The 15085-nt window shown below is 44.9% G+C and overlaps 1 protein-coding gene across 1 annotated transcript; it reads left to right on the plus strand.

Annotated features, from left to right (window-relative positions):
- Positions 1–279: 279 nt before the first annotated feature.
- LOC135114108 (uncharacterized) lies at positions 280–15085 on the plus strand. Its single transcript, XM_064029810.1, has 6 exons — positions 280–12046; positions 12166–12262; positions 12529–12694; positions 13157–13348; positions 13508–13614; positions 14299–15085. The coding sequence occupies exons 1-6, from the start codon at positions 739–741 to the stop codon at positions 14555–14557; spliced, it is 12129 nt and encodes a 4042-aa protein (XP_063885880.1). The 5' UTR covers positions 280–738; the 3' UTR covers positions 14558–15085.

Consider the following 15085-nt stretch of genomic DNA (forward strand, 5'->3'; position numbering starts at 1 on the left):
CTCATAATTTTGGATAATTTTTTCTTGACTACTCTTCGAGAGCTGGCATTTTCAGTGGGCCTTTTTCCCAGACTTTTGTTGCCCTTGGCTTTTATCCTTCTTACATAGAAAAAAAAAAAAAGAAACTTAGTTCCCTATATTTACACCATAACTTTTAAGTCACACAAGCAGCACTTTTGTGAAGAAATTCTGAATCAGAAATGCAATTTGAGCTTTATGAGAACATAAATTTTAAGTTTTCTTCTATTTCAGGCGGGGCTGTTACAGGGACAGGTAAGTTGGTGGTGTGACTGACGCAGGCGACCAACGCAGGCAAAGGGTGTGAGTCGCTTCCTGCCAGAACGTCACCATCTCCAGTCACCCTTTACACTGGCACTGGCACTTTACTTCTGCCACCTGTTCACTAATATATAATGTCTAATCCTAATCTGGGATATCAAAGTGGATAATTTTGTTGGAGTAATACAGCACCTTTGAAGATCAAAAGCCTCACTTTTAGGAAACTTGGAAAATTTGTAAGTGTTCAAGATACACAAGCTGAAAAAAGTACGAAGTGCTAAAGGTTACTTACTTCAATAGAATCATAAACTGACCTCCACCTTGATCAGTGGTACTGTGGCGTTTCTGTACATAGAGTGTGTACGTGAGAGTTTGGCTGTTGATGGCTACTCAGAAGGCCTGCCATAATTATAGATGATGAATTAATTTGCTCTTTAAAATCCATCTGTTTCCTCTGGTATGGAAGATTTCAAGAATTCGCGTCAGAAAAGTTCTAGGGGAATGAGTTTTGATGAAGATCCTGAAATTCAGACAGGAGATGAAGGCCTCGATGGAGACCAAGATATCTCAATGCTTTCCCGAAAACAGTCAAACACAGGATCTTTTGATAATGGAATTCCTAGCATTCAGATTTACGATGCAAGTGATGACGATGGAAGGAAGAATCGTCCAGAGTCAGTCATGAGAAGAAAATCTAGTACAGGGTCCGTGAAAAGAAATGAAAATGATGAGTATGTGGAGCAGCCATGGTGGCGGAAGTCCTCTATACCTGACACCAGTAATCAAGTACTGGACCAGAAGGAGCCGAAGCAGGAAGATGATTCTTCAGCTGGATATCTACTTCCTGACCTTGAGGAATACATGAATACACCAAGGCGAAGTTCAAAGGGTGGTAGTAAACAGGAAAGCCCCATCAGCACCCCAGTTGCTCACTCGACCAGCAGATCACCACGAGGATCCATCAGTGCTTCTTCCATGAGTACAGAGCGTCGCAGGTCAGTAAATGATATATCATTTAATATTCAGCCCCGCAAATCAATCACTGAGATGACCCCCAAGATGCAGAAACAGATAGCAAAATTCGAACATTCTTATCCTGAAGAAGAGATTGGAGAAGCAGCCCAGATTGGAGTGGAAACTAATCGTCGAAACTCCAGGAATATAGATGATGTTTCTGATTATAGAAGACGAAGGTCGTCAACGAAAGACGAGGCTCTTGACCTGATTCGCCGAAGGTCATCAACGAGAGACGAAGCTCCAGATCTGAACAGACGAAGGTCATCAACCAGGGATGAAATTCTTGATCTTAATCGACGAAGATCATCAAACAGAGACGAGACACTTGATCCTCACCAACGAAGATCATTGACTAGAGACGAGCTTCTTGAGCCTAACCGACGGAGGTCATCAACGAGAGATGAAGCTATAGATCTTAACCAACAAAGGCCATTAACTAGAGATGAAGTCCTTTACCTAAATCGACGAAAATCATCGACCAGAGACGAAATTCTTGACCATAACCAACGAAGGTCATCAGTGAGAGACCAAGTTCCTGACCCTACTCGGATGTCATCAACAAGAGATGAACTTGATTCGAATAGAAGAAAATTATCAATGGATGACGAAAGTGCTTATTTGCATCGACGCAAGTCATCAATCAGAGATGACATTGTTGATGAGGATGGTGCAAGGATATCAACTGAAAGGAGAAAATCGTCAACAAGGGATGATGTTCTGCTCCATGGTCATCGAAAGTCCTCAGCTGGAGGTGACATTGTCTATATTGATCAGAGGAGACTTTCATCAAAGGAAAACTTACCAGGCATGGAACGCCGACCTTCGCTTAAAGAAAAGGTGATTACTATTGAAAAGAACTGGATAATCAGTGAAAACATTGATGCTCTTGAACGTCATTTGTCAAACCAAGATCATGAAATTGAGCCTGAATTAGAGGGTGAGGTGTCTGAGAGTCATGAGGTACCTGTAATACAAGTGCGAAGATTCAGTGATCTAGTTGATGAAGATGACACTAATGTAGATGACGAGGAATTAGAAGAACAGTTCCGTAAGTCTATGACACCGTATTTGAAGTACCGCAAATCAGTTTCAGATCTAGAACCTTATCTTCAACATCAGGAAGAAATAACGAAAATGACACCTGAGATAAAAACATTAATGGAAGTAAACGAAATGAGTTCAGAAAATGAATTCAGAGAATCTGTAAACATTAGATCTCCAGCTCTTCTGTCTGAAAATCTCTCAGAAAATAAAAGTCACCATGAAACAACTGATGATTCAAAGCTCAATGAAGAAACACTGAATTATTTGGTTCGACGGTTCAGTAGTCAGCCAATACCTGACCATAAGTCTCTGCAACCTGACAGTATTTCCTGGGATGGTGATCACTCTCACGATATTTTGCCAGATACCAGAGAGTATGATAACAATGTGCTTAAACCAGAAATGACACCACCACGTAGGTCTTCAATAGTTCTAGAGGAAAGGTGGTCCAAAAGAAATTCACAGGCAGAACAAAGTTCTCCATTTAAGGAGCCTACAGAAAACCTTGAAAGGTCATTATCCGTAGATGCTTCACCTCATACTGAAGGTAACTTGCTTACTGCAGGTTCGTCAGTAGGGCAGGAAACCCGCTCCCCTAAGGATTCGTACGCAGAGCAGGGTGCCCGCTCAATGAGGGGTTCATCAACAGGACTAGAATCCCGTTCACCAAGAGAGTCTTACTTGTCACCAGATCAGCTAGAAGTACCAATAAGGGAGGACCAAAGACGAAAATCACTAACTACCACGTTCTTTGATTTTGTTGTACGTCGGCTCAGTGCACAAGTGGATGAGGGGATTGATATCATGCCACAAGAAAATGATAATGAAGACAGTGAAAAAGAAGAACAGAAGGATGAAACGAAAGATGTGAGGATGAAGGATCATATAGATGAGTATGAAGGAGAGGAGCAAGATGGGGATCACTGGATGGAACCTGAAGTAGAAAAACAAAAATCAAGTGAAACCTCAGAAGATGAACATGACAGCCAAAGAACACAAGCTGATGAATCATCAAGATACAGGTCAACAGAATTCGAGAAACATTTACCAAGAGGCTCATCAGCAGGACTTGAGACACGTTCACTTAGGAGCTCATCAGCAGGACTTGAGGCACATTCACCTAGGGGTTCATCAACAGGACTTGAAGCACGTTCACCTAGTGGCTTCTCAACAGGACTTGAAGCACGTTCACCTAGTGGCTTCTCAACAGGACTTGAAGCACGTTCACCTAGGGGCTCGTCAGCAGGACTTGAAGCACGTTCACCTAGAGGCTCGTCAGCAGGACTTGAAGCACGTTCACATAGGGGCTCATCAGCAGGACTTGAAGCACATTCACCTAGAGGGTCATCAGCAGGACTTGAAAAACACTCACCTAGGGGCTCATCAGCAGGACTTGAGGCACATTCACCAAGAGGCTCATCAGCAGGACTTGAAGCACGTTTATCTAGGGGCTTGTCAGCAGGACTTGAAGCACGTTCAACAAAAGGCCCGTCAGAGGGACTGCAAGAGCGTTCATCAAGAAGCTCATCAGCAGCACTGGAGACTCGTTCACCAAGGGGCTCGTCAGCAGGACTGGAGCCCAGTTCACCAAAGGGTTCATCACCAGGATTTGAAACACAGTCACCTAGGGGCTCGTCAGCAGGGCTTGAAGCAGGTGCAATAGAACTGGAAATCCGCTCACCAAGGGACTCATCAGTAGAACTGGAGGCCAGCTCACCAAGGGGCTCATCTGCAGGACTGGAGACCCATCCACCAAGAAGCTCATCAGCAGGATTGGAGACTCATTCACCAAGGGGCTCATCAGCAGGATTGGAGACTCATTCACCAAGGGACTCATTAGCAGGATTGGAGACTCGTTCACCAAGGGGCTCATCAGCAAGACTGGAGACTCATTCACCAAGGGGTTCATCAGCAGGAATGGAGAACCGCTCACCAAGAGGCTCATCAGCAGGAATGGAGGTCTACTCACCGAGCGGCTCATCAGCAGGATTGGAGACCCGCTCACCAAGGGGTTCATCAGTAGGACAGGAGACCCGTTCACCAAGGGGCTCATCAGCAGGATTGGAGACCCATTCTCCAAGGGGCTCATCAGCAGGGCTGGAGACTCGTTCACCAAGGGGTTCGTCAGCAGGATTGGAGACTCGTTCACCAAGGGGTTCATCAGCAGAACTGGAGACCCATTCACCAAGGGGTTCATCAGCAGGATTGGAGACCCGTTCACAAAGGGGTTCATCAACAGGATTGGAAACTCGGTCCCCAAGGGGCTCATCAGTAGGAATGGAGACTCGTTCACCAAGGGGTTCGTCAGCAGGATTGGAGACTCATTCACCAAGGGGCTCATCAGCAGGATGGGAGACCCATTCACCAAGGGGTTCGTCAGCAGGACTGGAGACTCATTCACCAAGGGCCTCATCCGCAGGACTGGAGACTCGTTCACCAAGGGGTTCATCAGCAGGAATGGAGAACCGCTCACCAAGAGGCTCATCAGCAGGAATGGAGGTCTACTCACTGAGGGGATCATCAGCAGGACTGGAGACCCGCTCACCAAGGGGTTCATCAGTAGGACTGGAGACCCGTTCACCAAGGGGCTCATCAGCAGGATTGGAGACCCGTTCTCTAAGGGGCTCATCAGCAGGGCTGGAGACTCGTTCACCAAGGGGCTCATCAGTAGGACTGGAGACTCATTCACCAAAGGGCTCATCAACAGGACTGGAGACTCGCTCACCAAGGGGTTCATCAGTAGGACTGGAGACCCACTCACCAAGGGGCTCATCAGCAGGATTGGAGACCCATTCACAAAGGGGCTCATCAGCAGGGCTGGAGACTCGTTCACCAAGGGCCTCATCAGCAGGACTGGAGACTCATTCACCAAAGGGTTCATCAACAGGACTGGAGACCCGTTCACCAAGAAGCTCATCAGCAGGACTGGAGACCCATTCACAAAGGGGTTCATCAGCAGGATTGGAGACTCGGTCCCCAAGGGGCTCATCAGTAGGACTGGAGACTCGTTCACCAAGGGGTTCGTCAGCAGGATTGGAGACTCGTTCACCAAGGGGTTCATCAGCAGGACTGGAGACCCATTCACCAAGGGGTTCATTAGCAGGACTGGAGACCCGTTCACAAAGGGGCTCATCAGCAGGACTGGAGACTCATTCCCCAAGGGGTTCATCAGCAGGACTGGAGACTCGTTCACCAAGGGGTTCATCAGCAGGATTGGAGACTCATTCACCAAGGGGCTCATCAGTAGGACTGGAGACCCATTCACCAAGGGACTCATCAGCAAGACTGGAGACTCATTCCCCAAGGGGCTCATCAGCAAGACTGGAGACTCGTTCACCAAGGGGTTCATCAGCAGGATTGGAGACCCATTCTCCAAGGGGTTCATCAGCAGGATTGGAGACTCGTTCACCAAGGGGCTCATCAGCAGGACTGGAGACCCGTTCACCAAGGGGTTTGTCAGCAGTACTGCAGACTCGTTCACCACGAAGCTCGTCAGCAGGAATGGAGGCTCTTTCACCAAGGGGTTCATCAGCAGGATTGGAGACTCGTTCACCAAGGGGCTCATCAGCAGGACTGGAGACTTATTCACCAAGGGGTTCATCAACAGGAATGGAGAACCGCTCACCAAGAGGCTCATCAGCAGGACTGGAAGACCATTCATCAAGGCGCTCATCAGGGCTGACAGAAATTTACTCATCTTCTCAAGGGAGAACAGATGACTTGCTGTCCGTGCCACAAGATATACCTGTAAGCAGGGAGCCTCGAAAATCCATAGGCATGGAAATGTTCAATTACTTGGTGCGTCGTTTCAGTGGAATGGAGCCACCTCCTGATGATCTTGTTGAGAAAGGTTATGACAAAGACAGTAAAGATTCTGCAGCAATTAAAGAATTTTCAAAAACACCATCCACTGAAAATATTGAAAGTATGCAGGACAGTGTTTCATCTCATGATGTACCGCAATCCATCTCTCTCAATGATGAAGAAATGCAGGTCTCAGATGATTCTGATACTGATCTTGAAATGACATGGACTGTCAATGAACCTAAGGACGAAGAAGAAAACCAAGAGGATGAGAAGTATTATTCAGACATGAGTGAGGGAGGAGAAAAGCTTCCTGAGGAATGGCTGGATTATCATGAACAAAGTCGAAGATCAAGTGGAAAGTCAGAGGATGGACTTAATTCAAGGACAGGAAAAGTCTCTCATGTCATGGAAGCAACAGATTCTCTCGGTACCTTGCAAGGAGAATTATTAGCCCAGTCGCCTACAGGCTCATCAGCAGAGCATGAGGCACGTTCACCTAGAGGTTCATCAGCAGGGCTTGAGGCACTTTCACCTAGAGGTTCATCAGCGGGGCTTGAGGCACGTTCACCTAGAGGCTCATCAGCAGGACTTGAAGCACATTCATCTAGAGGTTCATCACCAGAACTTGAGGCAGTTTCACCAAGGGGCTCATCAGCAGGATTCAAGACCCATTCACCAAGGGGCTCATCAGCAAGACTGGACACCCATTCACCAAGGGACTCATCAGCAGGACTGAAAGACCATTCACCAAGGGGCTCATCAGCAGAACTGGAGACCCATTCACCAAGGGGTTCATCAGCAGGACTGGAGACCCGTTCACAACGGGGTTTATCAGCAGGATTGGAGACTCGGTCCCCAAGGGGCTCATCAGTAGGAATGGAGACTCGTTCACCAAGGGGTTCGTCAGCAGGATTGGAGACCCATTCACCAAGGGGCTCATCAGCAGGATGGGAGACCCATTCACCAAGGGGTTCGTCACCAGGAATGGAGACTCGTTCACCAAGAGGCTCATCAGCAGGAGTGGAGACTCGTTCACCAAGGGGCTCATCAGCAGGATTGGAGACTCGTTCACCAAGGGGCTCATCACCAGGAATGGAGACTCATTCACCAAGGGATTCATCAGCAGGGATGGAGAACAGCTCACCAAGAGGCTCATTAGCAGGACTGGAGACTCATTCATCAAGGGATTCATCAGCTGGACTGGAGGACCATTCACCAAGGAGCTCATCAGGGCTGATAGAAATTTACTCATCTTCTCAAGGGAGAATAGATGACTTGCTGTCCGTGCCACAAGATATACCTGTAAGCAGGGAGCCTCGAAAATCCATAGGCATGGAAATGTTCAATTATTTGGTGCGTCGTTTCAGTGGAATGGAGCCACCTCCTGATGATCTTGTTGAGAAAGGTTATGACAAAGACAGTAAAGATTCTGCAGCAATTAAAGAATTTTCAAAAACACCATCCACTGAAAATATTGAAAGTATGCAGGACAGTGTTTCATCTCATGATGTACCGCAATCCATCTCTCTCAATGATGAAGAAATGCAGGTCTCAGATGATTCTGATTCTGATCTTGAAATGACATGGACTGTCAATGAACCTAAGGACGAAGAAGAAAACCGAGAGGATGAGAAGTATTATTCAGACATGAGTGAGGGAGGAGAAAAGCTTCCTGAGGAATGGCTGGATTATCATGAACAAAGTCGAAGATCAAGTGGAAAGTCAGAGGATGGACTTAATTCAAGGACAGGAAAAGTCTCTCATGTCATGGAAGCAACAGATTCTCTTGGTACCTTGCAAGGAGAATTATTAGCCCAGTCGCCTACAGGCTCATCAGCAGAGCATGGGGCACGTTCACCTAGAGGTTCATCAGCAGGGCTTGAGGCACTTTCACCTAGAGGTTCATCAGCGGGGCTTGAGGCACGTTCACCTAGAGGCTCATCAGCAGGACTTGAAGCACATTCATCTAGAGGTTCATCACCAGGACTTGAGGCAGTTTCACCAAGGGGCTCATCAGCAGGATTCAAGACCCATTCACCAAGGGGCTCATCAGCAGGACTGGACACCCATTCACCAAGGGACTCATCAGCAGGACTGAAAGACCATTTACCAAGGGGCTCATCAGCAGAACTGGAGACCCATACACCAAGGGGTTCATCAGCCGGACTGGAGACCCGTTCACAAAGGGGTTCATCAGCAGGATTGGAGACTCGGTCCCCAAGGGGCTCATCAGTAGGAATGGAGACTCGTTCACCAAGGGGTTCGTCAGCAGGATTGGAGACTCATTCACCAAGGGGCTCATCAGCAGGATGGGAGACCCATTCACCAAGGGGTTCGTCAGCAGGACTGGAGACTCGTTCCCCAAGGGGCTCATCAGTAGGAATGGAGACTCGTTCCCCAAGGGGTTCATCAGCAGGACTGGAGACTCATTCACCAAGGGCCTCATCAGCAGGACTGGAGACTCTTTCACCAAGGGGTTCATCAGCAGGACTGGAGACTCATTCACCAAGGGGTTCATCAGCAGGAATGGAGAACCGCTCACCAAGAGGCTCATCAGTAGGAATGCAGGTCTACTCACTGAGGGGCTCATCAGCAGGACTGGAGACCCGCTCACCAAGGGGTTCATCAGTAGGACTGGAGACCCGTTCACCAAGGGGCTCATCAGCAGGATTGGAGACCCGTTCTCCAAGGGCCTCATCAGCAGGGCTGGAGACTCGTTCACCAAGGGGCTCATCAGTAGGACTGGAGACTCATTCACCAAAGGGCTCATCAACAGGACTGGAGACCCGCTCACCAAGGGGTTCATCAGTAGGACTGGAGACCCACTCACCAAGGGGCTCATCAGCAGGACTGGAGACCCATTCACAAAGGGGTTCATCAGCAGGATTGGAGACTCGGTCCCCAAGGGGCTCATCAGTAGGACTGGAGACTCGTTCACCAAGGGGTTCGTCAGCAGAATTGGAGACTCGTTCACCAAGGGGTTCATCAGCAGGACTGGAGACCCATTCACCAAGGGGTTCATTAGCAGGACTGGAGACCCGTTCACAAAGGGGCTCATCAGCAGGACTGGAGACTCATTCCCCAAGGGGTTCATCAGCAGGACTGGAGACTCGTTCACCAAGGGGTTCATCAGCAGGATTGGAGACTCATTCACCAAGGGGCTCATCAGTAGGACTGGAGACCCATTCACCAAGGTACTCATCAGCAAGACTGGAGACTCATTCCCCAAGGGGCTCATCAGCAAGACTGGAGACTCGTTCACCAAGGGGTTCATCAGCAGGATTGGAGACCCATTCTCCAAGGGGTTCATCAGCAGGATTGGAGACTCGTTCACCAAGGGGCTCATCAGCAGGACTGGAGACCCGTTCACCAAGGGGTTTGTCAGCAGTACTGCAGACTCGTTCACCACGAAGCTCGTCAGCAGGAATGGAGGCTCTTTCACCAAGGGGTTCATCAGCAGGATTGGAGACTCGTTCACCAAGGGGCTCATCAACAGGACTGGAGACTTATTCACCAAGGGGTTCATCAACAGGAATGGAGAACCGCTCACCAAGAGGCTCATCAGCAGGACTGGAAGACCATTCATCAAGGCGCTCATCAGGGCTGACAGAAATTTACTCATCTTCTCAAGGGAGAACAGATGACTTGCTGTCCGTGCCACAAGATATACCTGTTTCATCTCATGATGTACCGCAATCCATCTCTCTCAATGATGAAGAAATGCAGGTCTCAGATGATTCTGATTCTGATCTTGAAATGACATGGACTGTCAATGAACCTAAGAACGAAGAAGAAAACCAAGAGGATGAGAAGTATTATTCAGACATGAGTGAGGGAGGAGAAAAGCTTCCTGAGGAATGGCTGGATTATCATGAACAAAGTCGAAGATCAAGTGGAAAGTCAGAGGATGGACTTAATTCAAGGACAGGAAAAGTCTCTCATGTCATGGAAGCAACAGATTCTCTCGGTACCTTGCAAGGAGAATTATTAGCCCAGTCGCCTACAGGCTCATCAGCAGAGCATGAGGCACGTTCACCTAGAGGTTCATCAGCAGGGCTTGAGGCACTTTCACCTAGAGGTTCATCAGCGGGGCTTGAGGCACGTTCACCTAGAGGCTCATCAGCAGGACTTGAAGCACATTCATCTAGAGGTTCATCACCAGGACTTGAGGCAGCAGGATTCAAGACCCATTCACCAAGGGGCTCATCAGCAGGACTGGACACCCATTCACCAAGGGACTCATCAGCAGGACTGAAAGACCATTCACCAAGGGGCTCATCAGCAGAACTGGAGACCCGCTCACGAAAAGGCTCATCAGCAGGACTGGAGACTCGTTCACCAAGGGGCTCATCAGCAGGAGTGGAGACTCATTCACCAAAGGTCTCATCAGCAGGATTGGAGACTCGTTCACCAAGGGGCTCATCAGCAGGATTGGAGACTCGTTCACCAAGGGGCTCATCAGCAGGATTGGAGACTCGTTCACCAAGGGGCTCATCACCAGGATTGGAGACTCGTTCACCAAGGGGCTCATCACCAGGAATGGAGACTCGTTCACCAAGGGGCTCATCAGCAGGAGTGGAGACTCATTCACCAAGGGGCTCATCAGCAGGATTGGAGACTCGTTCACCAAGGGGCTCATCAGCAGAATTGGAGACTCGTTCACCAAGAGGCTCATCAGCAGGATTGGAGACTCGTTCACCAAGGGGCTCATCACCAGGAATGGAGACTCATTCACCAAGGGGTTCATCAGCAGGGATGGAGAACAGCTCACCAAGAGGCTCATTAGCAGGACTGGAGACTCATTCATCAAGGGATTCATCAGCTGGACTGGAGGACCATTCACCAAGGCGCTCATCAGGGCTGACAGAAATTTACTCATCTTCTCAGGGGAGAACAGATGACTTGCTGTCCGTGCCACAAGATATACCTGTAAGCAGGGAGCCTCGAAAATCCATAGGCATGGAAATGTTCAATTACTTGGTGCGTCGCTTCAGTGGAATGGAGCCACCTCCTGATGATCTTGTTGAGAAAGGTAATGACAAAGACAGTAAAGATTCTGCAGCAGTTAAAGAATTTTCAAAAACACCATCTATTGAAGATACTGAAACTATGCAAGATAACATCTTGTCTCCTAGTGATGAAGAAATACAAGTCTCAGATGAATCTGATTCTGATCTTGAAATGACATGGACTGTCAATGAGCAGGAACATGAAGAATTTCCTTCATCCACTAATGAACTACAACATTCTGTAAGTGAAGGTTCCATAACAGATGATGGCATGCCATCTGATCATAGTGGATCTCTCCTTTTAGAACAACCTAAACAAGAGAGGGATGGACCCCTGAAGTCTATTGGTTTAGGCTTATTAAACACTTTGCGTCGATTGAGTGATGTTGGACAAGACACAATAGAAGAAGAAAAATCCCTAAAGGATAACAGGACTAGTCCCTATCTGCAGTCACCAAGGGGATCTATAGGTAGTTTTAAGTCCACACCTCATAGTGGCATTAAATCAAATGGAAAGCTCCGTAGATCGAGTATAGAATCAGAAGGAATGAAGACAGACTGTGAAGAACAATCAATATCGGATACTGAAGACTTTGAGGACATGTGGGTCATTAAGAAAATCAATGGAGTTGCTCCACCAGGAGTCACCAATCTTACCTCAAAAAAAGATATGGAAGAAGAAGTGATAACTGAATATTACCAACTGGATCTTAAAACGGGAAATTTGTATTGCTATGAGATGCCAGACGTTTATTCGGTTCTATGTCACCATTTCTTCACCACTTTGGGTGGGGAGGACTTCGATGTGGTAGACTTGGAATTGAACCCTGTTTCTCAGGATACAGCGAAGACCATCAACATGGAAGACTCCCTACCACTTAAATCTTTAGGTATAAACTTTCTTAGAGTGTTTGAGATAAAGCTCCATAGTATTAATGATCATGTTGTCTATTTTTTTTTTTTTTTAAGAGTATGTGTCCCAACCTAGCTGATATGATCAATGTTACAGGGAGACAACTGATGTTTTCTGTTAATCACCTGGAACCATCTAGAGGTTGGACTACAATGGAAAGCTTCAGCCAGGGCAAGAAAAAATCTGTTGATGAGTAAGTCGGCCTCCAACATGCACGTGAATTAACAGTTCTCCATTTAAGTTAGATGACTCTAGAGTTGCAAATTATGATCATGAGGTTTAGAATATCGAGAAAATTGGTTGCATTCCATTCTAAAATTTTACCATTTTATACCTTTACCACCTAATTTTTTTTGCCTCTTTATTTCGAGGTCACATTCTTGGAACCAGCAGCACCTACAGAATGCATGTTCATCCTTCAGTATGTCCAAATTATGCGAATGCTTCCTGTGTCCACAGCGTAAAGGCCGTCACATTTTGTGGCTGTGGCTTCCTAGGTGTGTACTTAGTGGGTGCAGCGACTTACATGCAGCAGCATACACCTAAGATTCTGAGGGGGCGTCTGGGAGGCTCATCTGTGGGGTCCCTGATAGCCACTTGTCTTGCATGTGACGTGCCTCTTGAGGTGAGTATTGGGGTCCTGTTACCAGCTTGTCTGGTAGACAAGTCATTGTTGCACCTGGCTAACCACAAATACTTTTATGGCAGCCGATAATAATTCACCTCCATTTAAGTCCAGAACCACCATTAATTGGCTATTTGTGTCGATCACTGCTATTTATGATTATTCACGATGTAAAATTTCAAGACGCAACCACAGACTGTAAAATAGGTACTTAATCAACTGATCCATTAATCAACCAATTAATCAGACGTGTGTGTGTGTGTGTGTGTGTGTGTGTGTGTGTTCCTTCTCTCCGTACATGAATTCACGCTTATTTATCACGATGTCTACAAGCTTATTTATGACCTCAACTTCAAATCCATATCAGTTCTGGGCACTGCCAGAACAACACTGAAATTAATCTTTATTATTTCTCTGAAGACAAAATCTAGAAAGATGTAGTACGTCTATCCTCTACTACAGGTGGTGCGGAAGTCCATCATCGAGACAGCACAGGCATCACGAGAATACACTTTAGGAGCGTTCAATCCTTTCTTCCCCCTTGAAGAACCGCTACTGAGAAGCTTGCTTGAGCTGCTCCCTGAAGATGCCCACATACGGGCTTCTGGCAGGCTGTACCTCTCCCTTACTCGTGCCACCACCCTGACCAATGAGGTATGATAGGTGGTACTTCTTTGCTTTCTGCACGTACTTGTGTGTACTTGTAGATCATACTCCATAGTATTCTATGCACTATTTCCTTAATTCTTAACACAAAATTTTACGTTAATCAGTTTGATTGGTCATTGAACTACTTGCCTACGCTCTTCGCAGGTGGTATCTCAATATGAGACACGCGACGAGCTGCTGCGGGCGGTGTTATGCTGCTGTTTCTTGCCTGGGGTGTCTGGCTTCACTGTTCCTACTTTTCAAGGCCGCAAGTATGTCCCCAAAACCTTACAACTTCATGATAAAAAAAAAAAATCACAAATAAAATAAATAAATAAAATAATAATAATAATAATAATAATAATAATAATAATAATAATAATAATAATAATAATAATAATAATAAATAAATAATAATAGAATAAACAAATAAATAATAAATAAATCATACATAATAATAATAATAATAATAATAATAATAATAATAATAATAATAATTATAATAATAATAGTGATAATAATAATAATAATAATAATAATAATAATAATAATAATAATAATAATAATAATAGAAAAAAATAATAATTAGTAATAGATAAAACTATAAAGTAAATAACATAGATAAATAAATATAACACTAGGCAAATAAGTGATAACAATAATAATAATAATAATAATAATAACAATAATAATAATAATAATAATAATAATAATAATAACAATAACAACAACAACAACAATAATAATGAAGATAGTATATTAGAAATATATATATATATATATATATAATATATATATATATATATATATATATATATATATATATATATATATATATATATATATATATATATATATATATATATATATATATATATATATATATATATATATATACAATGCTTTTATCAGTTTAGTTAGTTATTTATTGATATTACTATTTTTTTTTTTTACAGATACATAGATGGTGGCATGAGCAACAACATACCTCTCAAAGGTCCCTTCACCATCAGTGTCAACGCTTTTGCTGGAGGGTTTGACATATGTCCTGAGGAACCAAACACCTATGGACCCACCTCGGCCTTCAATCAGACAATAGAGATATCTGCTGATAATTTTCGAAAGTTCTTTGAGGCGCTCTTACCGCCAGCTGATCTTGACACTTATTATGCTCAAGGTTACGATGATGCAAAAAAATATTTTTCCAGTCAGTAGGATTTACATATAAGGCTAGGTCAACACTGGCCGATAAAGTCAGTGAGCAGAAGCTAATAAAACTACTAAAGAAATGCAGCTTTCGGGAATATTAAATTCTTTCATAGTGCACACAAATTGTTTGATGCTTTATCATTCCAAGCAGTAGGTTAAGGCCTTCCTTACAAATAAATGTACTACACTCTGCACGTTTTTGCAGTGATGGAAGCTAACGTTTCAATGTTACTTTAATCAAGCATACACAAGAAAAATATTTTGAAAAAGAGCTTGCTTGGTATCTTTGTTGCTAGGCTTTCTAGAATATGAAGGAAAAGGAAGTTCTAATAAACCCCGTAATTATTATTTCACATCAAGTTCTGCAACTTGGGACTGGACTTTCGCGTGCCAGTACTTTTCAGACGTTCATGTACCATTTTGAAAAATAAATAAATTAAAAAAAAAATAAAATAAAAATACTACTACTACTACTATTACTTATACTTTTCAGATTATTGCAAACATGTTGAAAATAAACTATAAACACCCCTT

This window comes from Scylla paramamosain, chromosome 27, assembly GCF_035594125.1.
Source record: "Scylla paramamosain isolate STU-SP2022 chromosome 27, ASM3559412v1, whole genome shotgun sequence".
NCBI lineage: Eukaryota > Metazoa > Arthropoda > Malacostraca > Decapoda > Portunidae > Scylla > Scylla paramamosain.

Coding starts and splice junctions, on each gene's coding strand:
- LOC135114108 (XM_064029810.1), top strand. CDS start 739: ATGGAAGATTTCAAGAATTCGCGTCAGAAAAGTTCTAGGGGAATGAGT. Junction 12,695..13,156: donor CATGTGACGTGCCTCTTGAG/GTGAGTATTGGG, acceptor CCTCTACTACAG/GTGGTGCGGAAGTCCATCAT. Junction 13,349..13,507: donor CCACCACCCTGACCAATGAG/GTATGATAGGTG, acceptor CGCTCTTCGCAG/GTGGTATCTCAATATGAGAC.